At 41.6% G+C, this 27173-nt stretch overlaps 1 protein-coding gene across 3 annotated transcripts in view; it reads right to left on the bottom strand.

The window, feature by feature from the left end:
* Positions 1–27173, bottom strand: part of sncaip (synuclein, alpha interacting protein) — a 106046-nt gene that overhangs the window by 48018 nt on the left and 30855 nt on the right. For all 3 annotated transcript variants that reach the window (XM_055633132.1, XM_055633135.1, XM_055633134.1), the window contains exons 2-5: positions 25623–25723; positions 14242–14314; positions 4176–5035; positions 14–193 (exon numbers count right to left, since the gene is read on the bottom strand). In XM_055633132.1, the coding sequence (XP_055489107.1) occupies positions 14–193; positions 4176–5035; positions 14242–14314; positions 25623–25676 (1167 nt within the window). In that variant the 5' untranslated portion in view covers positions 25677–25723. The remainder of the gene's footprint in view (positions 1–13; positions 194–4175; positions 5036–14241; positions 14315–25622; positions 25724–27173) is intronic.

Raw genomic sequence — 27173 nt, forward strand, 5'->3', positions numbered from 1 at the left:
TCACATAACTTACCTTTACAGCTAATGAAGATGGCGTTAGTTTCTCATTGTTACGTTCTGTCAAGCATTCCTCTGCCATTAAGGTGGTCAGATGCTGCAAACTTTCAAGATGTCCTTGTGACGCTGCAATGTGCAGTAGATTATTTCCATGTTCATCGTGAATCTTCTCCAAATTGTCAACGGCTAAGTGGGGCTTATAGTTATATGGGCATCAGAGAAAAGATAGTCAATGATGTAAATATATATCACTTAATTTTTTTTTTAAATCAGATTTCAAGTTCAGATGTTTGCATTTTGATTGAACATAATTAGAAATATTTAGCAAATATTTGAAGAGTTTTTTTTACTTGCCAGGTAGAATTTAAATTAAAAACTACTTTGTTGCAAGCCCTATGTCAAAATGGCAGATTTAACCTCAGTATAGTGACAATAATTTCCAAAGTAATTATGTTTGAAATGTTCATTTACTAACGTCAGAAGAGTCTAACAGTTTGCAAAATTATTGGAGCTGCTTCCGCCTGTGAACACCATACATCAATGGCAATACCGCAAGAATACCGCTAGCGAGAATCTCACTAGAATTTAGGAGATTGAGGGGGGATCTTATAGAAACTTACAAAATTCTTAAGGGTTACACAAAAAGGCTGGAGAAACTCAGTGGGTGCAGCAGCATCTATGGAGCGAAGGAAATAGGCAACGTTTCGGGCCGAAACCCTTCTTCAGACTGATCGGGGGCGGGGGTGGGTGGGGACAAGAAAGGGAAAAGCAGGAGGAGCCCGAAGGCTGGGGGATGGGAGGAGACAGCAGGGGGGCTGAGGAAGGGGAGGAGACAGCAAGGACTAACAAAATTGGGAGAATTCGATGTTCATGCCCCCGGGATGCAGACTCCCCAAACGGAATATGAGGTGCTGTTCCTCCAATTTCCGGTGCTGCTCGCTGTGGCCATGGAGGAGACCCAGGACAGAGAGGTCGGAGACGGAGTGGGAGGGGGAGTTGAAGTGCTGAGCCACCGGGAGGTCAGCTTGGTTATTGCGGACCGAGCGGAGGTGTTCGGCGAAACGATCGCCCAACCTCCGCTTGGTCTCACCGATATAGATCTGCTGACATCTAGAGCAGCGGGCGCAATAGATGAGGTTGGAAGAGATGCAGGTAAACCTCTGTCGCACCTGGAACGATTGCTTGGGTCCTTGAACGGAGTCGAGGGGGGAGGTAAAGGGACAAGTGTTGCATCTCTTGCGGTTGCAAGGGAAAGTGCCCGGGGAGGGGGTGGACCGAGAGGGAAGGGAAGAATTGACAAGGGAGTTATGGAGGGAGCAGTCTTTGCGGAAGGCAGATATGGGGGAAGATGGGAAGATGTGGCGAGTGGTGGGGTCACGTTGGAGGTGGCGAAACTGACGGAGGATTACTTTTTGTATGTGACGGCTGGTGGGGTGAAAGGTGAGGACTAGGGGGACTCGGCCCTTGTTGCGAGTGCGGGGATGGGGAGAGAGAGCAGTGTTGCGGGGTATGGAAGAGACCCTGGTGCGAGCCTCATTTATGGTGGAGGAGGGGAACCCCCGTTCCCTGAATAGTGAGGACATTTCAGATGTCCTGGTGTGGAACGCCTCATCCGTGGAGCAGATGCGGTGTAGACGGAGGAATTGGGAGTAGGGGATGGAGTCCTTACAGGAAGCAGGGTGGGAAGAAGTGTAGTCCAGATAGCCATGGGAGTCAGTGGGTTTATAGTGTATGTCGGTCAGAAGTCTATCACCTGCAATGGAGATAGTGAGGTCAAGGAATGGTAGGGAAGTGTCGGAAATGGTCCAGGTGTATTTGAGTGCCGGATGGAAGTTAGTGGTGAAGTGGATGAAGTCAGTCAGTTGTGTGCGGGTGCAGGAGGTGGCACCAAAGCAGTCGTCGATGTAGCGGAGGGAGAGGTCGGGGATGGGGCCCTGGTATGTATTGAACAAGGATTGCTCGACGTAACCTACAAATAGGCAGGCATAGCTGGGGCCCATGCGTGTGCCCATAGCTACGCCTTGTATTTGGAGGAAATGGGAGGAGTCGAACGTGAAGTTATTGAGGGTAAGGACCAGCTCCGCTAGGCGGAGGAGAGTGTCAGTGGCTGGGTATAGGTTGCTTCTCTGGTCGAGGAAGAACCGGAGGGCTATGAGACCATCGTGGTGGGGGATGGAGGTGTAGAGTGATTGGACGTCCATGGTGAAGATGAGGGGGTGAGGGCCTAGAGAATTGAATGCGCGGAGACGACGGAGAGTGTATGAGGTGTCTTGAACATAGGTAGGGAGGGATTTAACCAAGGGTGATAGGATGGAGTCAAGGTATTTGGAAATGAGTTCGGTGGGGCACGAACAGGCGGAGACAATGGGTCTTCCGGGACAGTTAGGTTTGTGGATTTTAGGGAGAAGGTAAAATCGGGCTGTGCGGGGCTGGGGAACGATGAGGTTGGAGGCTCGGTCGGGTAGGGCATTGGAGTGGATGAAGTTGGTGATGGTGCTGGAGATGGTGGCCTGGTGCTCGTCAGTGGGGTCATGGTCCAGGGGTAAGTAGGAGGAGGTGTCCGATAGTTGGCGCGTGGCCTCAGCTTTGTAGAGATCGGCGCGCCAGACTACCACGGCACCTCCCTTGTCAGCGGGTTTGATAACCAAATCTGGGTTGTTGCGGAGTGAGTCGATGGCAGAACGTTCATGTGGTGAGAGATTGGAGTGAGACAGGGGAGTGGAGAAGTTGAGGCGGTTGATGTCGCGACGGCAGTTATTGATAAAAAGTTCTAAAGCCGGAAATTGGCCACGAGGGGGGTTCCACGAGGAGGGGGTGCGTTGGAGACGGGAAAAGGGGTCATCAGTGATGGGCGAGGACTCCTTCCCATGGAAGTACGCTGTGAGGCGGAGGCGACGGTAGAAGCGCTCCAAGTCGCGCTCCAAGACTCCAATTCTTAAGGGGTTGGACAGGCTAGATGGAGGAAGATTGTTCCCGATGTTGGGGAAGTCCAGGACAAGGGGTCACAGCTCAAGGATAGAGGGGAAATCCTTTAGGACCGAGATGAGAAAAACATTTTCACACAGAGAGTGGTGAATCTCTGGAACTCTCTGCCACAGAAGGTAGTTGAGGCCAGTTCATTGGCTATTTTTAAGAGGGAGTTAGATGGGGCCCTTGTGGCTAAAGGGATCAGGGGGTATGGAGAGAAAGTAGGTACGGGATACTGAGTTGGATGATCAGCCATGATCATATTGAATGGCGGTGCAGGCTCGAAGGGCCGAATGGCCTACTCCTGCACCTTTTTTCTATGTTTTCTATGTAATACTGACATCTAACAACCCTCATAGAGATTCCAACTTTACTTATAGTATTTTTGAATTATGATTTATTTTGTTCATATCCAACCCTAGCTGAAAGCTAATTGACTGTGATGTGAAAATAAATATTAATCTGTGCTTTTAAATGTCTATAACATCCAAAAAATATTAAACTGCAGTATAAAATTACTTAATGACTACCAACCAATACTGCATCTTTGAAGAACTATTTTTCTTGTACCCTTCCTTTCAGTTGTTTTGAATATATTAGTTCCTCAAATGTATTTTGATGTTAACAGATCTCCCATCAAATACTTTGCTTTTGCATCATTCTATTTTGGTAAATTATGCTAGTTAAGCCACAACGTCAACACAGCTATTGCCTTTGAATAATCTTAAACTAAAACATACTTATGAATGACCTAATGTATAAACACATTTTTATGAGTCATGCTTGCATCTTGTGTGCGCAGATATCCTACAAAGGGAAGACAATAATGCAATAATAGCAACCAGGCCAATTGCAATGGATATGAAACAGATCAGATAAATAGCTTCAGTACTGGTTACAATAATCCCAAAACTGTCTCACGTAACTTATTTAAACAATGGAAACATTTCATATTGACTGCAAAAATGTTATTTCCTCAACTAAAATAGCACTATATGAATAATCCAATTACAAGCTTTATTCAACAATTAAACATTAAAGGCAAAACAGGTTTAGTGGCCTTCTGCTGGAATAATGTTGAAAACTCAAAAGATCTCATAACTTAATTGAATATAAAATGGTCTTGATCGCAACAAAATTTTAAAACGTGCCATTTGAAATATGCCATTTTTAAAACATTAGTTGACAGTGACGTCAAATCATATACTTACCAAAAGTGAAATCTGTCCGTCTCTGACTATATTTAAAATGCTTTTAACATTTTTTGCTTCCTCACTCTTCTCTCCAGATCCTCCCACGGTAATCCCATTTGTACTACCATTGCCTTCTTCTACTTTGCTCCCCACTGACGATTGCAGAGACAAAGACCTTTGCTGTGAGTTTGGTATTGCACTGCCAACTTTATAGCCATGTGGATCAACAAACAAAGTTCTGCTGACTGAGCTTTTATCCTGGGCTTCAGCATCATACACAGCATTCTCATGCACAGAACTCTCTAAATTTCCAGTTGCTTGCCCTTGTTGGTTTATGGCATTTGGTTTTAATTTCCTCAATTCCAAGTTATTTACTGGCGACAAAATACAAAATTGTGTTAAGTTGGAAGATGAGTTCTCAGCTTTCACTGCTGTGCAGACCCTGCTACCATCATCTCTCATATCCATGCTTGTGTGACTCTCCAGGGCAGCCTTTTTGAAAGGACTACATTTCTGGGAAGGAAAGTGGCTTAATTTGATATAAGGCACATCCAAAATTTCGTCCATATCCAAATCATAGTGTTCAAGTTCATCAAGCAAAGTGTTGGTCTGAGTGTCTTTGATCCTAAAGCACTGCCCATTGTTGTCGCACGAGGTATTGAACAGGTTTGGATTTTCAGTATCCTCTTGCTTTTTATAATCACTCTTAAGTTCATGCTCTTCAATGTTCTTGTCATTGTCAGGTTTTTCTGGTTGATGCTTGAGAGGTGAAACTCGTTTCACGGGTCTGAATTTACTGTATACATCTGCATTCCCTTTGGATTTTATTCCACTGCCAACAGATGCTGTACTTCCAGAAGGCCAATTTGAACTAGAAACTGAATGTTAGATCAAAATCATGTAAATAAAACAGTTCATAAACTGTTCTTTCAATAAATCCATTTCCACACACAAATAAATTGCACCCTCACTTTGCTTGACCTGAAATGTCACCTTTCCATGTTCTCCAGAGATGTTGCCTGACCTGCTGAGTAACTACAGACTTTGTGGTCTTTAGTGCATTAATCACCATCTGCAGTTCCTAGTTTTTACTCTTTTTTTCTTGGTGGCAGGCAGGTAATGACTGGAGGGGTACAGCAGAGATCTGTGCTGGAATCCCAACCATTCAAGGTACATAGTAATGAATTAGATGAATGAATTAAATGTAATGGTTCTAACTGCGTATGTGACAAAAAGCTGGGTGGGAATGTGAGCGATAAGGAGGTTTCAAAGAAGCTCCAGTGTTCAGGCCAGGAAGTGGAAAATTGCATGGCAGATAAAGTATAATGTGGATATATAAAGGATTATGCACATGGGCGGCAATAAGAGGAAGGCAGATCATTATCAGAACTGTGTCAGATTAAGAAATGAGAGGGCAACAATGAGATGGGCATCATTTGCTGAAAGCAAGCATCGAAGTGGTGCAGGTGATTAGAAAGGTAAATGGTAGCTTGATCTTCACAGTACGGAAGGTTAAAAACACAAAATTCTGGAAACACTCAGCAGGTCAGACAGCATGGTTTTGTTAGGACAAAGACAATATTTGAAATATTGGATCATAAGATTACGTGATAGGAGTACAATTAGGCCGTTCGGCCCATCGTCTACTTTGCCATTCAATCATGGCTGCTTTATCTCTCCTTCCTAACCCCATTCTCCTGCCTTCTCCCCATAACTTCTGACATCCGTACTAATCAAGAATCTGACTTAAATATATCCAGTGACTTTGCCTCCCAGCCTTCTGTGGCAAAGAATTCCAGATTCACCACCCTCTGACTAAATAAATTCCGCATCTCTTTCCTAAAAGAATGTCCTTTAATTCTGAGGCTATGACCTCTAGTCCTAGCCTCACCCACAATCTGTTTTACTCTCTACCTTAGCATAGCCTAACCTGTATTTCATAATCTTTTACACTGCTTTGTCACTATCATCACTTTCTAACTGCCACCATTCACCCACCTTCTGTGTAACAAAAGCAATTTGTTTGTTTTAGCTTTTATTTGTTTTAAAAGATACAGTGTGAAAAGAGGGCATCGGCCCACCGAATCTGGGCCGACCAATGATCAGCCATACACTATATCCTACACACTGGAGGCAATTTTTACACAAGCTAATTAACCTACAAACTTGCATGTCTTTGGAAATCGGAACAACCAGAGAAAACCCACATGGTTACAGGGAGAAATTACAAACTCCGTAGAGACAGCACCCATAGTCAGGATCAAACCCATTGTCTCTGATGCTGTAAGGCAGTAACTCTTATGTTGTACCATAGTGCCGCCCACTGTTTGTCTTCCTTTTCCACTTTTAATGAATGGTCTTCAACAGCAAGGTACTCAGATTCTCTTTCCATAAACGCTACCTGACCTGCTGAGCATTTCCACTATTTTTGTCTTTATTTCAGATTTCTAGTGTCTGCAGTTTGTTTTATTTCCCCTTACAGGGTCAGGAACAGCAATGGCAGGAATTTCTGGGCATAATCCAGAAGACACAGGATCATTTCAATCCAAAAAGAAAGAAAGATTCTAAGGGGAGTAGGAGGCAACCGTGGCTGACAAGAGAAGTTAGGGATAGAATAAAACTAAAAGAAATGATGTATAACACAGCAAAGAAGTGGCCGGAAGCCAAAGGATTGGGTAACTTTCATTGGACAACAGAAGGAAACAAAACGGGCAATACAGGCTGAAGCGATGAAGTACGAAGGGAAGCTGGCCAGGAATATAAAGAAGGACAGTAAAAGCTTCTTTAGATATGTTAGGGGAAAAAGAGTAGCAAAGTCAAATGTGGGTCCCTTGAAGGCAGACACAGGTGAAATTATTATGGGCAACAAGGAAATGGCAGAAGAGTTGAACAGATACTTCGGATCTGTCTTCACTAAGGAAGACACAAGCAATCTCCCAGATGTACTGGAGGACAGAGGATCTAAGGGGCTAGAGGAACTGAAATAAATTTTCATTAAGCGAGAAATAGGGTAGGCTAATGGGACTGAAGGATGATAAATCCTCTGGACCTGATGGTCTGCATCTCAGGGTCCTCATGGAGGTGGCTCTAGAAATAGTGGACGCATTGGTGATCATTTTCCAATGTTCAATAGATTCAGGATCAGTTCCTGTGGATTGGAGGATAGCTAATGTTAACCCACTTTTCAAGAAAGGAACAAGGGAGAAAACGGGGAATTACAGACCAGTTAGCCTGACTTCGGTGGTGGAAAAGATGCTGGAGTCAATTATTAAAGAGGTAATAATGGGGCATTTGGATAGCAGTAAAAGAATTAGTCCAAGTCAACATGGATATATGAAAGGGAAATAATGCTTGACTAATCTTCTGGAATTTTTTGAGGATGTGAAAAGTAAAATGGATGAAGGGGTGCCAGTGGATGTAGTGTATCTAGACTTTCAGAAAGCCTTTGATAAGGTCCCACACGGGAGACTGGTGACTAAAATTAGAGCACATGGTATTAGGAGTAGGGTGTTGACATGGATAGAAAATTGGTTGGCAGACCAGAAGCAAAGAGTAGGAGTGAACGAGTCCTTTTCAGAATGGCAGGCAGTAGCGAGAGGAGTGCCGCAAGGCTCGGTGTTGGGGCCGCAACTGTTTACCATATATATTAATGATTTGGAAGAGGGAATTAGGAGCAACACCAACAAGTTTGCGGATGACACAAAGCTGGGTGGCAGTGTGAACTGTGAAGAGGATGTTCGGAGGTTGCAGGGTGACCTGGACAGGTTGAGTGGGCAGATGCGTGGCAGATGCAGTATAATATAGATAAATCTGAGGTTATCCACTTTGGAGGCAAAAACAAGGGGGGTGATTATTATCTCAATGGGGTTAGGTTGTTAGGTAAGGGGGAGATGCAGCGAGACCTGGGCGCCTTGTGCACCGGTCACTGAAAGTTGGCTTACAGGTACAGCAGGCATTGAAGAAAGCTAATGGAATGTTGGCCTTCATAACAAGAGGATTTCAGTATAGGAGTAAAGAGGTTCTTCTGCAGTTGTTTAGGGCTCTGGTGCGACCACATCTGGAGTATTGGGTACAATTTTGGTCTCCTAATTTGAGGAAGGACATCCTTGTGATTGAGGCAGTGCAGCGTAGGTTCATGAGATTGATCCCTGGGATGGCAGGACTATCATATGAGGAAAGATTGAAAAGACTAGGCTTGTATTCACTGGAGTTTAGAAGGATGAGGAGGATCTTATAGAAACATATAAAATTATCTAAGTATTGGACAAGCTAGATGCAGGAAAAATGTTCCCAATGTTGGGCGAGTCCAGAACGAGGGGCCACAGTCTTAGAATAAAGGGGAGGTCATTTAAGACTGAGGTGAGAAAAAACTTTTTCACCCAGAGAGTTGTGAATTTATGGAATTCCCTGCCACAGAGGGCAGTGGAGGCCAAGTCACTGGATGGATTTAGGAGAGGGTTAGATAGAGCTCTAGGGGCTAGTGGAGTCAAGGGATATGGGGAGAAGGCAGGCATGGGTTATTGATAGGGGACGATCAGCCATGATCACAATGAATGGCGGTGCTGGCTCGAAGGGCCAAATGGCCTCCTCCTGCACCTATTTTCTATGTTTCTATGATCTCCTGCTGCAATTGTCTGAAGCTGGGTGAAAACACAACTTGAGTATTGTATGCATGTTTGAGTCTTTATCTGAGGAACAATGTTCTTGCTCTGGAGGGAGTGCAGTGAATATTCACAGGTTTGATTCCTGAAATGGTAAGACTGAGGTATGAAGAAATAATTTGTCAATTAGATTTGTATACCATAAATTTTACATTCATAGCCAATCAGAAGAACACAAGAGGAAATTGGAGCAGGAATGGACCAGAAGGCCTTTGCAACTTGCCCTACAATTTAATGTAATCATGGTTGAACTGTGCTGTCATTAGTTCCTCTACTGCACCATTTCTCCACGCCCCTCTATTCCTCAATCTATTAAATGTTTATCCACCTCTACTTTAAATACTTCTAATAATCTAGCTTCCACCATCTACTGTGCAGAGTATTCCAGAGATTCACCACCCTCTGCTCAGACATTTCGACATCTCAGTTTTAAATAATCGCCCCCCTTATCTTGCAGTTATCTCCCACAAGCTGACACATCTCCAGGTCTACCATGCGTGTAGGAATGAACTGCAGATGTTGGTTTAAACCGATGATAGGCACAAAAAGTTGGAGTAACTGCGCAGGACAGGCAGCAACTCTGGAGAGAAGGAATGGGTGACGTTTCGGGTTGCGACCCTTCTTCGGACTGAAAGTCATGGGAAAGGGAAACGAGAGATATAGACAAAGATGTAGAGAGATTTAGAATATGAATGAAAAATATGAAAAGAAGTAATGATAATAAAGGAAACAGGTCATTGTTAGCTGTTTGTTGGGTGAAAACTAGAAGCTGGTGCATCTTGGCTGGGGGAGGGATGGAGAGAGAGGGCATACCAGGGTTACTTGAAGTTAGAGAATTCAATACTCATACCACAGGGTTGTAAGTTGCCCTAGCAAAATGAGATGCTGTTCCTCCAATTAGTGTTTAGCCTCACTCTGAGAATGGAGGAGGCCTAGGAAAGAAAGGTCAGATGGGAATGGGAAGGAGAATTAAAGTGTTTAGTAACTGGGAGATCAGGTAGGTCTAGGCGGGCTGAACGAAGGTGTTCAACAAAACAATCGCCCAGTCTACGTTTGGTCTTGCAGATGTATGAGTCGTTTTGCGGAACACCTTTCAGTCCATCTGGACTTATCCGTTGCTAAACACTTTAATTCCCCTTGTTGATTTCTCTAACTAAAAATGGGGATGGTTTGGAGAGGATGCAGAGGCGGTTTACCTGAATGCTGCCTGCATTAGATGGTTTCAGCTACAGGGAGAGGTTGGATAGACTTGGATTATTTTCTCTGGAACATCAAAGGCTCAGGGGAGACGAAAGTCTATAAAATTATGGCATAAATAGGGTAGACAGTCAGAATCTTATTCCGAGGGTGGAAATGTCCAACACTGGAGGGCCTAGTTTAGTTTAGAGATACTGGGGGGGAAACAGGCCCTTCAGTCCACCGACCAGCGATTCCCGCACATTAACACTATCCTACACATACTAGGGACAATTTACTCTTGTACCAAGCCAATTAACTTACTAACCTGTAGGTATTTGGAGTATGTGAGGAAACCGAAGATCCCAGAGAAAACACATGCGGTCACATGGCGAATGTACAAACTACGTACAGACAAGCACCTGTAGCCAGATCAAACCCAGGTCTCTGGCGCTGTAAGGCAGGAACTCTACCACTGCGCCGCCATGCAACCATAACCACAAGGTGAGAGGGAAAATGTTCAATGAAGATGTGCGTGGCAATGTTGTTTTTGTTTACACAGAGTAGTGGGAGCCTTCAACACATTGCCAGGGGTGGTGGTGGAGGCAGATAAAATAGTGGTGTTTAAGAGGATCTTAGATAGGCACATTGATGTGCAGAGAATAGAGGAATATGGATTATGTACATGCAGGTGAGATCAGTTTAATTTGGTATCAAAGATAGACATAAAATGCTGGAATAACTCAGTGGGTCAAGCTGCATCTCCGGAGAACATGGAGATGTGATATTTGGGTTGGAACCCTTCAGACTTCTCCAGAGTTGCTGCCTGGCCCACTGAGTTACTCCAGCATTTTGTGTCTATCTTTGGTGTAAACCAGCATCTGCAGTTTATTTTTTATTAATTTGCCATAATGTTTGGCACAAACATTGTGGGCTGATTGGCCTGTTCCTGTGCTGTACTGTTCTATGTTCTAAAATGTATTCTGTTTGTAAAATTTATGGTATAGTGGAGTAAGTGATGGTTATCATGTGTGGCATATGTTCAGCACTAAATATTTTACCAACTTAATGCAAGTCAGCTTTTCAAAAATTACTTGTTATTAAACTACAACTTCAGCATAAAAATTAATGATATTCAAATATGAATTAGTGATGAAGAGGACATGCCAACAAATTATGAAGAGATGAATGAGGGAACAATGTCATTGTTGCAGCACAAACAAGAAAAATTGAAATGACTTTTTCAATTTAGCCTGATATTTGATTCAGCAGTTTTCAATTCAAAGTCAAATCTAAATCTGGTAATTAACGTACAACTATGCATTAGCATTTGAAGAAAAATCGATTAAGGTTACAGACGATAAATTATCTTAGTACACATTTTCTTTAACCATCTTACTTTTCTTTCCAATCAAGGATAAATAAAATGTTGTAGTTTAAAAACAGAACAGTAACACACACAAGGAATTCATTGTTCCTTTTCGGATCTACAGTACAGAAGAGCTGGCTTTTACAGAGATGTGCTTTTATGTTGGTTTTATTTGCATGCAAAATTCCTTCCAAGTAATATTGAAGAATGGATGCCAGATGTTTTCTAGCTATTTTATACTGACAGGAATTATGAAATGTAGACAAGATCCTGTCCTGGATTTATAAAAACAATGCCATCCAAAGGCAAATCTAGATCTTCGAAGGATGCCAGATTTGGGCTCTTTAAAACTACTATCCCACTTCACACTACTACATAACAAATACACAAAGAAAATCTTTAAACCATTTCTTCTGTTGGAGAATAGCTAAAAAGAAAATCAAGTTCAACAGAAAAAAAAGGCCTCTAATTGCTAATGAGTACAGCAAAAATATAGGGTATAAAAATATTGTCCGTTCACTGTATAAAACAGTATATTTTATTTGATGCGCATTATATTTTTCTTAGCTCCCCACATTATGCTGTCTTTAAACAAATATATAACCAATAAGATGATCTCCCTTTCCACCTGAAGACAATTTAATCTTGGCTTCTGCATCATGCACAAGGGATGATATATAAAAGAGTGCCAAAATTATCAACTTGACATGTATAGTACTTTTGAATAGCTTAAGAGAGCATCTAGACTTAATAGGTATGAATAATGTTTATTTTTGAAACATGAAAATAGATTACTAATATTTTAAGTTCACCCAAAAATAATACCATTCAAAATTATTTCCATTTATTCTCCAAAATAAAGTATTTGCAGTTGTCAGATTACTATCTTTAAACTTCAATGTGGCTCAAGTAGCCAATTCAATTTTTTTTTTTAAAATCAGGCTTATTTAAGATTAAACTCCATATACGGTAAATATTATTTTATCTTTTTAAATCTTTAATAATATGAAAGACAATTAAAGTGCATCTGTGAAAATTCTGATATTTGATTATTCTTTTAACTGATAACATGCTATCAGCATGCAAAAATCACTCCAGAATAAGAACATTGCTTTTACAATAAAATCAAGTAAAAATAGCACACTCACCCGCCACTATTAAGTATTGGGAAAAACCTTGGAGCTGCCAGTCTTCATAGCTCTTTAATTGTCATTAACCAAGTGGCAATACTTCAGAGCTATCATACAATTTGTTAGTGGCAAGATTGTTTTGTTGTGTATGATTCAGCATGGAAGCAAATCTTGCATTACAGTCCCACTTGGTTGGCACCACATTTTAAGGTATGCTCAATGCCACTTCTAGCACGCCATTCTGCACAAATCTTTGAGGCAACACTGTCCCCTGGCTCAACAGTGAGTGTGCAGTGAAGGAGATGTCAGGACATGAGATTACTGATTGTGGTTGTACACATTTCTACTGTTGCTTATCCATAGTGCCTCATGGCTGCCCAGCTTTCATCTGCTAAATCTGTTCTTAACCTGTCCTACTTAAGACTATTGTATTTCCGAACAACTCGAGAAGGGTTTTGGCCCGAAACGTTACCTATTTCCTTCGCTCCATAGATGCTGTTGCACCCACTGAGTTTCTCCAGCATTTTTGTGTACCTTCAATTTTCCAGCATCTGCAGTTCCTTCTTGAACTCAATGGAAGATGTCCTTGGTGTGGAGACAGAATTCTGTCTCCATTAGCATTGTTTCATGGCCTTTTCTATCAATGCTGTTTGTAGGTGTATCTATCAAATGGTAGACTGGGAAGATGAGGTCAAGTAAGTTCACCATATTGGTTCCTGCTGCAGACCCAGTCTGGCAGTTCCTCAGGACTTAGCCAGTTCAGTCTGTGTTGGTGGTACCAAGTCATTGTACATGATGAACTGAGGGGAAGTACAACGTGAGAAGCTGGAATGAAGCATGGCAGAGAAGAGGAATACTGACTTGATAGGGGATAGCGAGGAAGAGTGAGAGCACAATGTGTGAAGTTTGGAGGAACAGAAAGTGCGAGAGAAAACGGTGAACGGAATGGAATTGTGTCTTACATTGTTGTCCAACGGAAAGTGTAACGGTGTAAATGATATGTAGGGGTGGAGGGAAGTCTGGATTGAATACTGGTAAAGAAACAAGCCACCCGAAGCAACGTTCTGAAAGTTTTTTTGATAATTTCATTGCCAAATTGTTTTCTTTGAAGATTAAAAGTATATTAATTTGTGAAACCTGATGCACGTATCAATTATGGCAGATAAACAAGTATAAAGAAGCATATTATGCACTAAAAGTGAACTGAATACATTGATAAAGGTGGTGCCAGAGATACCTAGAGCACATATGTGAAGCATCCATTAGGCTGATTTTATACTGGTGCCCGAAACAATTTTATACTGGTGCCTGAAACGGATCATGGAAACAGATCACGTTCTGTTTCCATGATCCCTTCCTCCTCCAAAGCGACAGCAGCAAAGAATTTGCCTAAAATTTAAACATTATCACCACATACCAGGCATCCTTAGCTAACCAGATTTTGTGTCTGCCACAACCCTGAACTGCTCCCGACCATGATTATCCACTTGCCTAGATTATACCAAAAAGCCAATATTATCCACTTCAAGTCCTCATCAAGTTATTTTTTTAAATCTGCACAACCACTCAATAGGAAAGGTCATTGTCCTGTTCGGAGTTATAAATGTAATTAATTCTTTAATTTTAATGCAGTAATAGGAATATTGACAACATTCAAAAATTAAACCAATATTCAAATCCCATCATCACCATGAACGTTCTGCAAAACTGACAATGCACAAAACATAAACTATAAATTCTTTAAATACCTATTCGATCTTCATTCTGCATTTCAGATCTTTTGTACAGCTCAGGAAGGGCTTTTGCTGTGGAGCTGCCAAACTGGAGAGAAAGAAATTTTAGCAAAATTATACACTGGAGTATATGTGCAACATGTTTCTACGTTGATCTGGAAGAATAAAGCGCTTTAATAGCTTTGTGGGGATGTCCCAGAGCACAATTCAGTTTTTTTGGGGTTCAATTTAAAATGGGAGACATCAACTTTCTGCAGAAAGACATGCTTCACATCAAAATAAAATCAAACAAAGCATTTCAAACTTTTTAGACATTCTGCACGTACTAGCTATTTGAACAGCAGCTGTGACTGATTTATCAGAATTATATACAGGTATTCATCTTTTCAACTATGTAAATTGCAAGCAGAATAAAACACAGTTTATTAAATTAAGCACATTGGTTTATCAATCAAACATATTAAATTAAAATAAAAAGTAAACAACAATGAAAATAAGCAGCTCCATTCCAATAAATGGGGACATACTCAATGCACTAGCATAAGGTTGAAGGCATGATTAGCATAAGGCTGAAGGACCAGATCCACCACCAGAGCTCAGTACGAAGAACCACCAGCGTTTTGCCCAGGGGACTGTCCAGGATCCGAGCATCAGCTCTTTCCATACTTTTGCAATCAGGCCCGGAATATAATGTTGCAAATAATGCGGCCTGCTGGAGTTTCTGTCCAGAATCACTGGATAGTTGTCAATAGGATCTGGCCCATTACTTGTTACCTCATGCTTGCAAATTTGTGTCTACCAACACCAGAACTCCGTGCTGGAAGGCTTTCTACATCTGTCTCAGAAATAAAACAGATTTCAAAGTAGTAAATTATGTCCGATGTCACATTTCAGCTTCACACCACACTTGTGTATTGTATCTGTGAAGTCTACTATTACACTACAATCGTTGCACTTTTGTACTTTTCTATGATTGTGCTTATCTATAGTATGATTTTGATGTCGCCAAACGGAAAGCAGGGGTTCTGAACCAAGCGGAAGAGAACGACCAGCGACCGCTGTGAGTCCCCATCACATCGCCAGCTCCAGCCCTTTCTCTCTGGTCCCCCTCGCTGGCTCCTGCCCTCCTCCCCCGTGATACTCCCCTCTCTCCCATGGCTTTTCTCTGAGCTCTCACCCCCCCCCCCCCCCCCCCCCCCCACCCACACAACCCCTCCCCCCCACTCAACCCCCCCGCCCACACACTCCCTTCCCCCAACCCCCCTGCCCTCAGCCCCCCCCCCATCCAATCACACATACACCCTCCTCCGCCCACACCCCCCCCCGCCCCCCAGAATCATCCCGCCACACCCCCCCCCCCCCCCCCCCCCCCCGCCCACACACACCCCTTCCCCCCTACCCGATGAGAAGGCAGGAGAATGGGATTAGGAGAGACAGATAAGGCATGATTGAATAGCGGACAATGGGCAAAATGGCCTAATTCTGCTCCTGTCACATCTTATGATCTATTTTCATAGTTATGGGACATCAGAGATGTGCAGTCAATGGATATAACAGAGGGGATTAGACAATCAGTTTGGCTGTTATAAATACCTATCACAGCTCTGGTGATGTGAAGATTCAACCATTCAATGCATATATAAGAGTTGTTCCTCTGGGGTTGTGTACTTGTTTCTTTAATGAAATAGGGTCTTGAATTTTGATAAGGTTGTGTCTCAAGCATTTAATTAGAAGGATTTTTTGGACTTTTGATTGGCAAAGAAGGGTCAAGGAAAGCTAAGTCTTTCCAGAGGTTTGTATCCTTTGCAACCCTGGCATTGAAATCACCCCTAGTTTGTTTTTCTCCCTCTGAGATATGGTTCAGGGCATTCAAGATCAGAGTAGGTCCTCTTTGGTTTATTCCAGACTTTCCAGGAGTATAGAAGTTGGGAGGTCATTTTTCAGTTATAATATTAGACTGCATTTAGAGTAATGTGTTCAGTTCTGGGCACCATGTTACAGGAAAGATGTTGTCAAGTTGGAAAGGGTACAGAGAATATTTACGAGGATGTTGCCAGGACTAGAGGCGTTGAGCTAGAGGGAGCAATTGAGCAGGCCATTCAATTCCATGGAGTGCAGGAGGATGAGGGGCGATCGTACAGAGAAGTATAAAATCATGAGAGGAATAGATCGGTTAGACGCACAGAGTCTCTTGCCCAGAGTAGGAAAATCAAGAACCAGGGGTAAGGTGAGGTAAGGTTAAATAGGTTTAAGGTGAGGGGGGAAAGATTTAATACAAATCTGAAGGGTACCTTTTTCACACAAAGGGTGGTGGGTGTATGGAACGAATGGCCAGAGGAGGTAGTTGAGGCAGGTACTATCGCAACATTTAAGAAACATTTAGACAGGTACATGGATAGGACAGGTTTAGAGAAACATGGGCCAAATGCAGGCAGGTGGGACTAGTGTAAATGGGATATGTTGGCCGGTGTGAGCAAGTTGGGCCGAAGGGCCTGTTTCCACACTATGATTTTATGTGATATCCTGCCCAGAATAGAGCATGCTGAAAGGATGCAATGACAGCATGTCTGAATGCCTGGGTAATGTTCAGGTCTGCCACTTTTGGGGTTGACCAACATCGTCTTGACCCTCCAGATTAGAAACTTCATATTTAGGTATGGGGTCTGTGATACCTGTCAAATCAAATGTGATTTATTTGAATCACATACAGGTACACTGCTTAAAGGGCTCAAAAAACATATGACAGTTAGACCACATGGGATCCAAGGAGAAATAGCTGACTGGATAGAAAATTGGCATTGTGGACGGAAGCAGAGGGTGATGGTGGAAGGTTGTTTTTCGGGCTGGAGGCCTGTGACTAGTGGTGTGCCTCAGGGTTGGACCCATTACTGTTTGTCATCAATAGCAATGATAGGGTGATCAAGATGGCTTTCAGCACATTGGCCTTCATCAGATTGGGTAAATGCAGAGCCTTTTGCCCAAAGTAAGGAAATCAAGAACATAAGGACATATATTTAAGGTGAGGGGTGAAAGATTTACTAGGAACCTGAGGGATATCTTTTTTTTTTCCCCCCACACAAACGGTGGTGAGTATATGGAACAAGCTGCCAACAAGGAGATAATTGAGGCAGGTACTATCATAACATTTAAAAAACATTTGGATTGATGTTGGGCTTTTCCCAAGGGCCATCGATAAGATAGATTTAGAGGGTTATGGACCAAGTGTGGGCAGGTGGGATTAGTATAGTGTATGTTGGTCAGCGTGGGCAAGTTGGGCCAAAGGGCCTGTTTCCATGCTGTGACTCCATAAATCAAGATAGCTGATTCAACATTATGTCTGATCCAGTGCTTAATAATGCTCTGATTTGAATTACTCTTTGGAAAACATTAACAATTCTTCATTAGCCATGTAATATGTCTGTGTTAACAAAAGCAAAATCATCTCTCAAGTTATCCAAATCAAGTTCCCCTAATTTTAACAAAGTTTCAACTTTCCATTTAGCTCAAAGTGTAATATTATTTCTGTTCAAACCACTAAACTACACTGTCACATCTTGCACACTATAAAGCAAAAGCTCAAACAAATCAAATTCAAAATAGCAGTGTATGGAAATGCTTGATCAGACCTATGATTCATTTTGGCAGGAATCCTGAAAACATTCAAATTTTTGATGTTTTGGGATTACAAAAATTCAGACTAGCAATCTTCTACTGTATTTGTTTCTTTTCCCTGTCAAGCATAATGGTACAGTGGCTAGTCTCATCCAGATTTGTCATTTGTCATCCTTGGCATGGAAAATCTGTCATAAATCTTGGTGCCCCGCAAACTAATGCACATTTGGCCACACAAGACATTCTTGTGAAATAGTTCCAGAATTCAAACTCTTATTCCCTACTAAGTGAAATCTAGTTAGACAACTGCATTAGATTGCAATAATACACAGACCAGATATATATTAATCATCTTTGGGAAACTATTTACCATTCATTCGGCAATCTGTTTCAAGTAAAAACATATTTATACTTAAATAAATACTTAAACATATGTCTATGTCTTGGTTATGAGGCTTACAATACTCAACTGAAGCTGAAAGGCTTCACATCATGGATACTGAAATTGCGAAATGGGATTTAAAACATGATCATCGTGAGTTTTTTCATTACTTTCAATGTATTTTCAAAAGGCTGAGTTGGTGGCTTCTAAACTAACTAAGGAATCATTGTCTGAAGAATGGTCTTGACCTGAAACGTTACCCATTCCTTCTATCCGGAGATGCTGCCTGGCCTTGTGTCTATCCAAGGAGTCATTGAGTTAGGTCCTTCGGCCTTACTCGTCCATGTTGACCAAAGTACCTAACTACACTAATCCCATTTGTTAGCGCCTGGCCCATATCCGTTCATATCTTTTCTATCCACGTACTTACCCAAGTGTCTATTGATTGTCATAACTGTACCAGTTTCTATTACTCCTCTACAGCTTGCTGCAAATACACACCACTCTCTGTGAAAATGTTGCCCCTCTGGTCCTCTTTAAATCTTTTACCTTAAGAGACATTGGTCGGAAAGGTTCAGAGGTCTATGGGGTAAATGTGGGCAGGGGAACCCAAATGTGGGCAAGTTGGGCCGAAGTGCGTGTTTTCTTGTTGCATGACTTTGACTTGGCCCTCTAGTTTAAACTCTCCTATCCTGGGTAAAAGGCTGTGGTTATTCACTTTATCCATGCTTTTCATGATTTTGTATACAAGGTCATAGGCTCCAGGGAAAATAGACCCGTCCTATCCAGCTTTTTCTTGAAACTCAAATCTTCCAGACATACCAACATCCTTATAAATTTCATCCATATCCATTCTAGTTTACTGCCATCCGTCTTATAACAGGGTGACCAGAACTACACACAATACTCCAAATATAGTCGTACAAAAGTCTTGTGCAGCTGTAACATGACATTACCACTCCTAGATACAAAATACTGAATGATGAAGGCAAGCATGCCAGATACCTTCTTTACTGCTCCCGTTTACCTCCATCACCATTTTCAGGGAACTATATACTAGCACCTCTTGGTCTCTTCATTCCACAACTCTCCCCATGATCCTTATTGTGCAAGTCCTGCCGTAGCTTGTCTTACCAAAATGAAATACCTTGCATTTATCTAAATTCACTACAGCTCCCATTTAACCTTCTGCGCTCCAGAGAATAAAGGTTCTGTAACTTAGTTGTTGAAACCCAGGCAACATTCTAGTAAAAATCCTCTGTACTCTCTCTATTTTGTTGACATCCTTCCTATAACTGGGCAACCAAAATTGTACACCATACTCCAGATTTGGTCTCACCAATGCCTTGTACAATTTTAACATTACAACCCAGCTTCTATACTCAATGCTCTGATTTATAAAGGCTAGCATACCAAAAGCTTTCTTTACCACCCTATCTATATGAGATTCCACCTTCAAGGAACTATGCACGGTTATTCCCAGATCCCTCTGTTCAACTGTATTCTTCAATTCCCTACCATTTACTATGTACGTCCTATTTTGATTTGTCCTGCCAAGGTGTAGCACCTCACATATATCAGCATTAAACTCCATCTGCCATCTTTCAGCCCATTCTTCCAAATGGCCTAAATCACTTTGTAGACTTTGGAAATCCTCTTCATATAACGAATCATGCCATCTATAGGCACTCCCAAATTGTTCATGTAAATAACAATCAACAGCGGACCCCACGCCAGTGCGGCATACCATTCATTAATGGCTTTGAATCTGATAAACATCCCTCTACCACCTACCTTCATGTCAATTTTGTGTTCAATTGACTAGCTCACAATGGATCCCATTTGATCTAACCTTCCAAATACGCTTACCATGCAGTATCTTACCAATATGTTCAATTAAGCAATGTCTACTGCACTGGTCCCATCAATATACTTGGTCACTTCTTCAAACAACCATAAAATTAGTCAAACTGGTGAGACAAGATTTCCCATGCAAAAAGCCATGCTGACTATCCCTGATTAATCCTTGGCCCTCCAAATGCATGTAGATCACCACCAATAACTTGCCCTCCACCAATGTAAGGCTAGGCTCACCAGTCTGTAGTTCCCAGGATTTTTGAGACACCCTTTCTTAAATTGAGGCACAACATTATCCACCCTCCAAATTTTCTGGCCCCTCACCCATGGTTATCAATCTTTTTTTTGTTTAAAAAGAGGCAAAGAATTTTCATCCAAACTATGTACTGCATAAAGCTTTATTATTTCTTCATATTTAATTGCTTTAATTAACTTTTTGCCAATTCCTAAACATGGAAAAGAGAATAAGATTGTCCTGGTAATAGGAAACGGGGCACATCAAATTCAGTTAACTACTGCTCAATCATCAAGGTGTCAATGGGTCATCAGTGCTGTGGAGTAGCGGTTATTCACTAATAATTGCTCACCATTGCCCATTTTGGTTTTTGTCCCTTAATTCTGAAGTCATGTCCTCTTGTTTGAATCTTCCCTATTCTCAAAGGGAAAAGCTTGTCCACATCAACTCTGTCTATCCCTCTCATCATTTTAAAGACCTCTATCAGGTCCCCCCTTAACCTTCTGCGCTCCAGAGAATAAAGACCTAACTTATTCAACCTACCTCTGTAACTTAGTTGTTGAAACCCAGGCAACATTCTAGTAAATCTCCTCTGTACTCTCTCTATTTTGTTGACATCCTTCCTATAATTGGGCGACCAAAATTGTACACCATACTCCAGATTTGGTCTCACCAATGCCTTGTACAATTTTAACATTACATCCCAGCTTCTATACTCAATGCTCTGATTTATAAAGGCTAGCATACCAAAAGCTTTCTTTACCACCCTATCTATATGCGATTCCACCTTCAAGGAACTATGCACGGTTATACCCAGATCCCTCTGTTCAACTGTATTCTTCAATTCCCTACCATTTACCATGTACGTCCTATTTTGATTTGTCCTGCCAAGGTGTAGCACCTCACATATATCAGCATTAAACTCCATCTGCCATCTTTCAGCCCATTTTTCCAAATGGCCTAAATCACTCTGTAGACTTTGGAAATCCTCTTCATTATCCACAACACCCCCTATCTTGGTATCATCTGCATACTTACTAATCCAATTTACCACACCTTCATGCAGATCATTGATGTACATGACAAACAACAAAGGACCCAACACAGATCCCTGAGGCACCCCACTAGTCACCTGCCTCCAACCCGACAAACAACCATCCACCATTACCCTCTGGCTTCTCCCATTCAGCCACTGTTGAATCCATCTTGCTATTCCTGCATTTATACCCAACAGTTGAACCTTCTTAACCAACCTTCCATGAGGAACCTTGTCAAAGGCCTTACTAAAGTCCATATAGACAACATCCACTGCTTTACCCTCGTCAATTTCCCTAGTAACCTCTTCAAAAAATTCAAGAAGATATCAAACATGACCTTCCAGGCACAATCCATGTTGACTGTTCCTAATCAGACCCTGTTTATCTAGATGCTTATATATATTATCTCTAAGTATCTTTTCCATTAATTTGCCCACCACTGAAGTACATTTGGAGACCAAAACTGCACACAATACTCCAGGTGTGGTCTCACTAGGGCCTTGTACAACTGCAGAAGGACCTCTTTGCTCCTATACTCAACTCCTCTTGTTATGAAGGCCAATATGCCATTCACTTTATTCACTGCCTACTGTACCTGCATGCTTACTTTCATTGAACAAGGACCATTGTACTTCTCCTTTTCCCAACTTGACACCATTTAGATAATAATCTGCCTTCCTGTTTTTGCTACCAAAGTGAATAACCTTACATTTATCCACATTAAACTGCATCTGCCATGCATCTGCCCACTCACCCAACCTGTCCAAGTCAACCTGCATCCTCATAGCATCCTCCTAACAGTTCACACTGCCACCCAGCTGTGTTATCTGCAAATTTGCTAATGTTACTTGTATAATCCCTTCATCTAAATCATTAATATATATTGTAAATCACTGCCTGCAATTCTGAAAGGGACCCGTTAATACCTACTCTTTGTTTCCTGTCTGCCAACCAATTTTCCATCCATGTCAGCACTCTACCCCCAATACCATATGCCCTAATTTTGCGCACTAATCTCCTATGTGGGACCTTATCAAATACTTTCTGAAAGCCCAAATACACTACATCCACTGGCTCTCCCTTGTCCATTTTCCTAGTTACATTCTCAAAAAATTCCAGAAGATTAGTCAAGCATGATTTCCTCTTCATAAATCCATGCCGCGACTCGTGTCACATCAGGGATCTCGGGCGTCACAACGGGAACCCCTCAGCCGCGCCAGTGCAGTTGGGGGCTATGGGTGATTGGTGGAATATTGAGTAGGGGGAACGGGACCCAACGGGTCCCACTTGGGTCTAGTTTAACATTAAAAACTAAAAAGTAGCTTAAAAAAAAATTAAATCAATTTTTCAAAAAACCTTTTTGATCCAATAAGATCTACATAAAAGCAAATGGAATTTGAATTATTAGTTCATTGCATACATAAATCAAACAAAACAGGGACAAGTCCTAAATACAGGATTTAAAACTTGTCCCTCAGTTTTGTTTGGGCAAGAAGTTTTTAAAAAAACACATTTTAGACGTAAGGCCAATATGTTCAAATGAAAACAGCCTTAAGACAAAAAAATTCAAAACAATTTACTAAAATTTATTTAGCTACAAGAGGGCTGAGAAAATAACATTATCTGAACATACTCCAAGAAAATAGATAGCATAATGTTGTTGCGAGAACAGCTACAGACTGTGTGGAGCCATTTGAGAAAAAAAAGTAACAATTATTTCACCACTAGAGGTCAGCTCTCCCACAGGAAAAAAAATGATTTTTTTACAACAGTTTATTAATTATCATAAAATGCATCTAAACTTTTCTTTCCACACAAAAACACATAGTAGATAAGAAATATTTCACAATTAAAAACAGTAGCAGCTAAATGTGCCTTGTGAAAATTTAAATAAATTAGAAGTGTAAAACAACTGTCAAATTATTACATTGCAATTGATCCTTCAATTTGTATGAAAGAATACTACCCAGTAGTATGCACAAAAAACAGATGACTGCCTTTTATAAATGGAAAATTCACATTTATAAGATCATTGTCTATAAAACATCAAGATTTTCTTAAATATTGGAATAGTCCCTGCCTCAACTACCTCCTCTGGCAGCTTGTTCCATACCCTCACCACTATTTGTGAAAAAGATACCCCTTAAATTCCAATTAAATCTTTTCCCCTTCACCTTAAACCTATGTCCGCTTGCCCTCGAATTGCCTACTCTGGGCAAGAGACTATGCATCTACCTGATCTATTCCTCTTGTGATTTTATACACCTCTATAAGATCACCCCTCATCCTCCTGCGCTCCAAAGAATAGAGTTCCAGTCTACTCAACCTCTCCCTACAGCTCAGAACATCTAGTCCTGACAACATCCTCGAAAATCTTCTTTGAACCCTTTCCAGCTTGACATTTTTCCTATAACATGGTGCTCAGAACTTAACACAATATTCTAAATGCGGTCTCACCAACATCTTATACAATTGCAACATGGCCACCCATTTCCTATCATGACCAACCTTATCTGAAACGTTACATCATGGGGGATCCAGCAGGAGCTAGCTAATTGGATGCAAAATTGTCTTGTTGGTAGGTCAGAGAATAGTAGTGGGATATCATTTTTCAAGCTTCCAACACATTGTGCGGTAGAAGCACCCAGTTCCCTGCAGCCTGCAGGGGAACCCGCCGAGCAGGCCACAGGTTGAAGGACCCAGTGGATCGCTGTCTGCAGGGAGATAGCCACCGTGCCGGCCATTGATCAGAGGACCGGGCGCACTGCAGCCTGTGAAGAGAGAGCCTGTAGGTTGAGGACTGGGAGAAAGCCAGTTGTCCTCCGAATATCAGAGACTGGGAGGATGGAACAAGTGACGACGACGACGACAAGAGTTGCGTGGACCAAGGACGGTAGGAGAGGGAACCGGGGTCTGGCCTACCGCACCCCCAAAGTTGGCTGTGGGAGGTGCCCACAGGGCACTAAGGTGGACGGGTGAGGAGAAGGACGTTGCATCCAAGGTAGGCGATGTGTGGAGGCCCGCAGCAACCTGGGCTTGCCTCGTTCAGCACTGTTCATAACAACGAGAGCGTGGATAGGGCTTTGAAAATGGCGCCTCTTGCATGCGGGCTCAGTAGACTATTTCTGTACATTTGGTAATCAAGGATGTGCTTAGGTATAGGAATACTGTATTGGACTTTATGCAAGATAATAACTTCACTGTGCGTTTGAATATGTGACAATAAAAGCACCATTGAACCATTGAAATTGGTGAGCTGTGATCAGCAGAGATCGGTGCTGAATCTACTGTTGTTTGTCATTTATGTTGACATTTTGGATGAGAACATTGTTGGCATGATTAGGAAGCTTGTGGTGATATTAAAATTTTAGTCTAGTGGACAGTGAAAAAAGTTATTTAAGAATACAAGATTTATAACAACTGCAAAAGTGGGCCATGGAATGGCAGATGGAATTTAACTTGGCGAAGTGTGAAGTTTTGTGTTTTGTTAAACGGACTTGCATAGTTTGCACAGTTCTGGTTACTGACCTATAGGAAGGATGTCATTAAGCTGTAAACAGTGTGAAAATGATTCACAATGATGAAATGATGACGGCATGAGTTATAAGGACTGGTTAAAACGTGGCATTTTCTTGCACCACAGGTGACTGAGTGGTGTCCTTATGAAGGTATACAAAATCATGAGGGGCATGGTTAGTCTTTTTAGCAGGACACGGGAGCCAAGAATTAGAGGGCATAGATAAAAGATGAGAAAGGATAGATTTAAAGGAACCTTTGGGGAAGTTGTTTCACACAGAGGGTATATGGAACAAACTGTCAGAGGAAGATATATATGTGGTACAATTACAACTTTAAAAAGGCATTTATTTGGATACATGAATAAGAAAGGTTTATATGGATATGGGCCATATGCAGGCAAGGGATACTAGCTCAGGAAGGCATCTTAGTCGGAATGGAATAACTCTATGACAATGCATTCTAGGTTAAATAAAACAGTTATATTTAAAATGGCATGCCAAAGATTGTTGCATTTGATTCTAAATTTTTATGACTTGAGTTTGTTCATTTTATTTAATCCATTATTAAGGAGCTGAGATTAAAATGGAGTACTGGAGGATAAAAAATAATTTGTAAAGATATATGAATATGTATGAAACATGAAAAACTATTTGCTCTGCCAAAGTTTGCATTTCTAATCTTATTGCAGTAAGTTCCTCCAAAAAATTAATATCTTTTTAAGATAAAAATACAAAGAAAAATAAACATTTCTTACCGTATCATCACTAAAATCTATTGCATCCAAATCTAAGTACTCAGGAATATCCATTGTACATCAAAGCACATTTTGGATTACAGTGGACCAAGAATGACAATCTGAAAAGATAAAAGTCACATTGTGAAATGGGGCAATTAGTTAAAAAAATCCTGCAACATACAAGTAGTCACTCCAAGCAAAACAAATGGAGATATTCCTAAACATTCTCTTCATGAAAGTAACACAGATTATTTGAAAATGATCATTGGCCAGGACACAGAAAGAATGTCCTGATCTTTGAAAAATTGGACTCTCAAGAGTCAAGAGAGTTTGTTGCATATACCGAAATAGAACAATAAAATTCTTACTTGCAGCAGCACAACAGGTTTGTAAACACAGCACTCAATGGATAATATAATAAACTAAAACTAAATAAGTTTAATAAATAAAAAAGCACAATATACTGCAAAACAAAATAAACGCCAAAGTCCCTAGTGTAGGGGTGGGGAACCTGCGGCCTTCTAGGCCATTGAGAGCGGCCTTTTGAAGTTTCTTGGATGCAGCCTTATTAGATTCCAGTTAACTTAAAGCGGCATTCCAACATGAAAAGTTTCCCCACCCCTGCCCTAGTGCAACCAAGACAGTTCGTAGTTTAGTTGGAATTTGTGGTCTTTAATAGCCTGATGTCTGTTGGGAAGGAGCCGTTTCTGAACCCCGACGTCACAATGTCCAGACTCCGATACCTTCTTCCTGATGGCAGAAGTGAATTGAGAGCGTAGGCAGGGAGGTATGGGTCCTTGATGATGCTGGCTGCCGCTTTGAGGCAGCACTTCCTATAGATCCTTTCAATGGTGGGGAGGTCAGTACCCGTGATGGATCAGGCAGTATTCACCACATTTTGTAATCTCCTTCATTCCTGGCCATTCAAGTTACCAAACCAGAAAGTGATGCAACCAGTCAATATGTTCTCTGCCACACACCTGTAGTAGTTCAGGAGAATAGTCGTTGACATACTGATTTCTCCCCAATCCTTTATGGAAGTAAAGGTGTTGATGGAGCGAAGGAAAATAGGCAAAGTTTCGGGTCAAAACCCTTCTTCAGATCAGTCTGAAGAAGGGTTTTGACCCGAAACTTTGCCTATTTCCTTCGCTTCATACATGTTGCCTCACCCGCTGAGTTTCTCCAGCATTTTTGTCTACCTTCGATTTTCCAGCATCTGCAGTTCCTTCTTAAACAAGGTGTCGATGGGCCTTTCTTTATGATTGCATCAATGTACAGGGTCCAGGACAGATCTTCATAGATATGCACATTCAGGAACAAAGTTGTTGATTCGCTTCACCACTGACCCATCAATGAAAATAGGTTTGTGGATCCTCTGGCTTTTTCTTCAATGTGGACAATCAGGTTGTTGGCTTTATTTACATTGAGAGAAAGGTTGTTCTGGCACCATTCAAATCAGATGATTGATCACCGCCACTTGAACCCTAAGACCCTGGGCAGCCACTTGAAATTTATGACTATCCCAAATATGTTGTATACTTACGGTTGTATGTTACTGCTGCATGCAGC

Source organism: Leucoraja erinacea, chromosome 3 (genome assembly GCF_028641065.1).
Source record: "Leucoraja erinacea ecotype New England chromosome 3, Leri_hhj_1, whole genome shotgun sequence".
NCBI classification, from domain to species: domain Eukaryota; kingdom Metazoa; phylum Chordata; class Chondrichthyes; order Rajiformes; family Rajidae; genus Leucoraja; species Leucoraja erinaceus.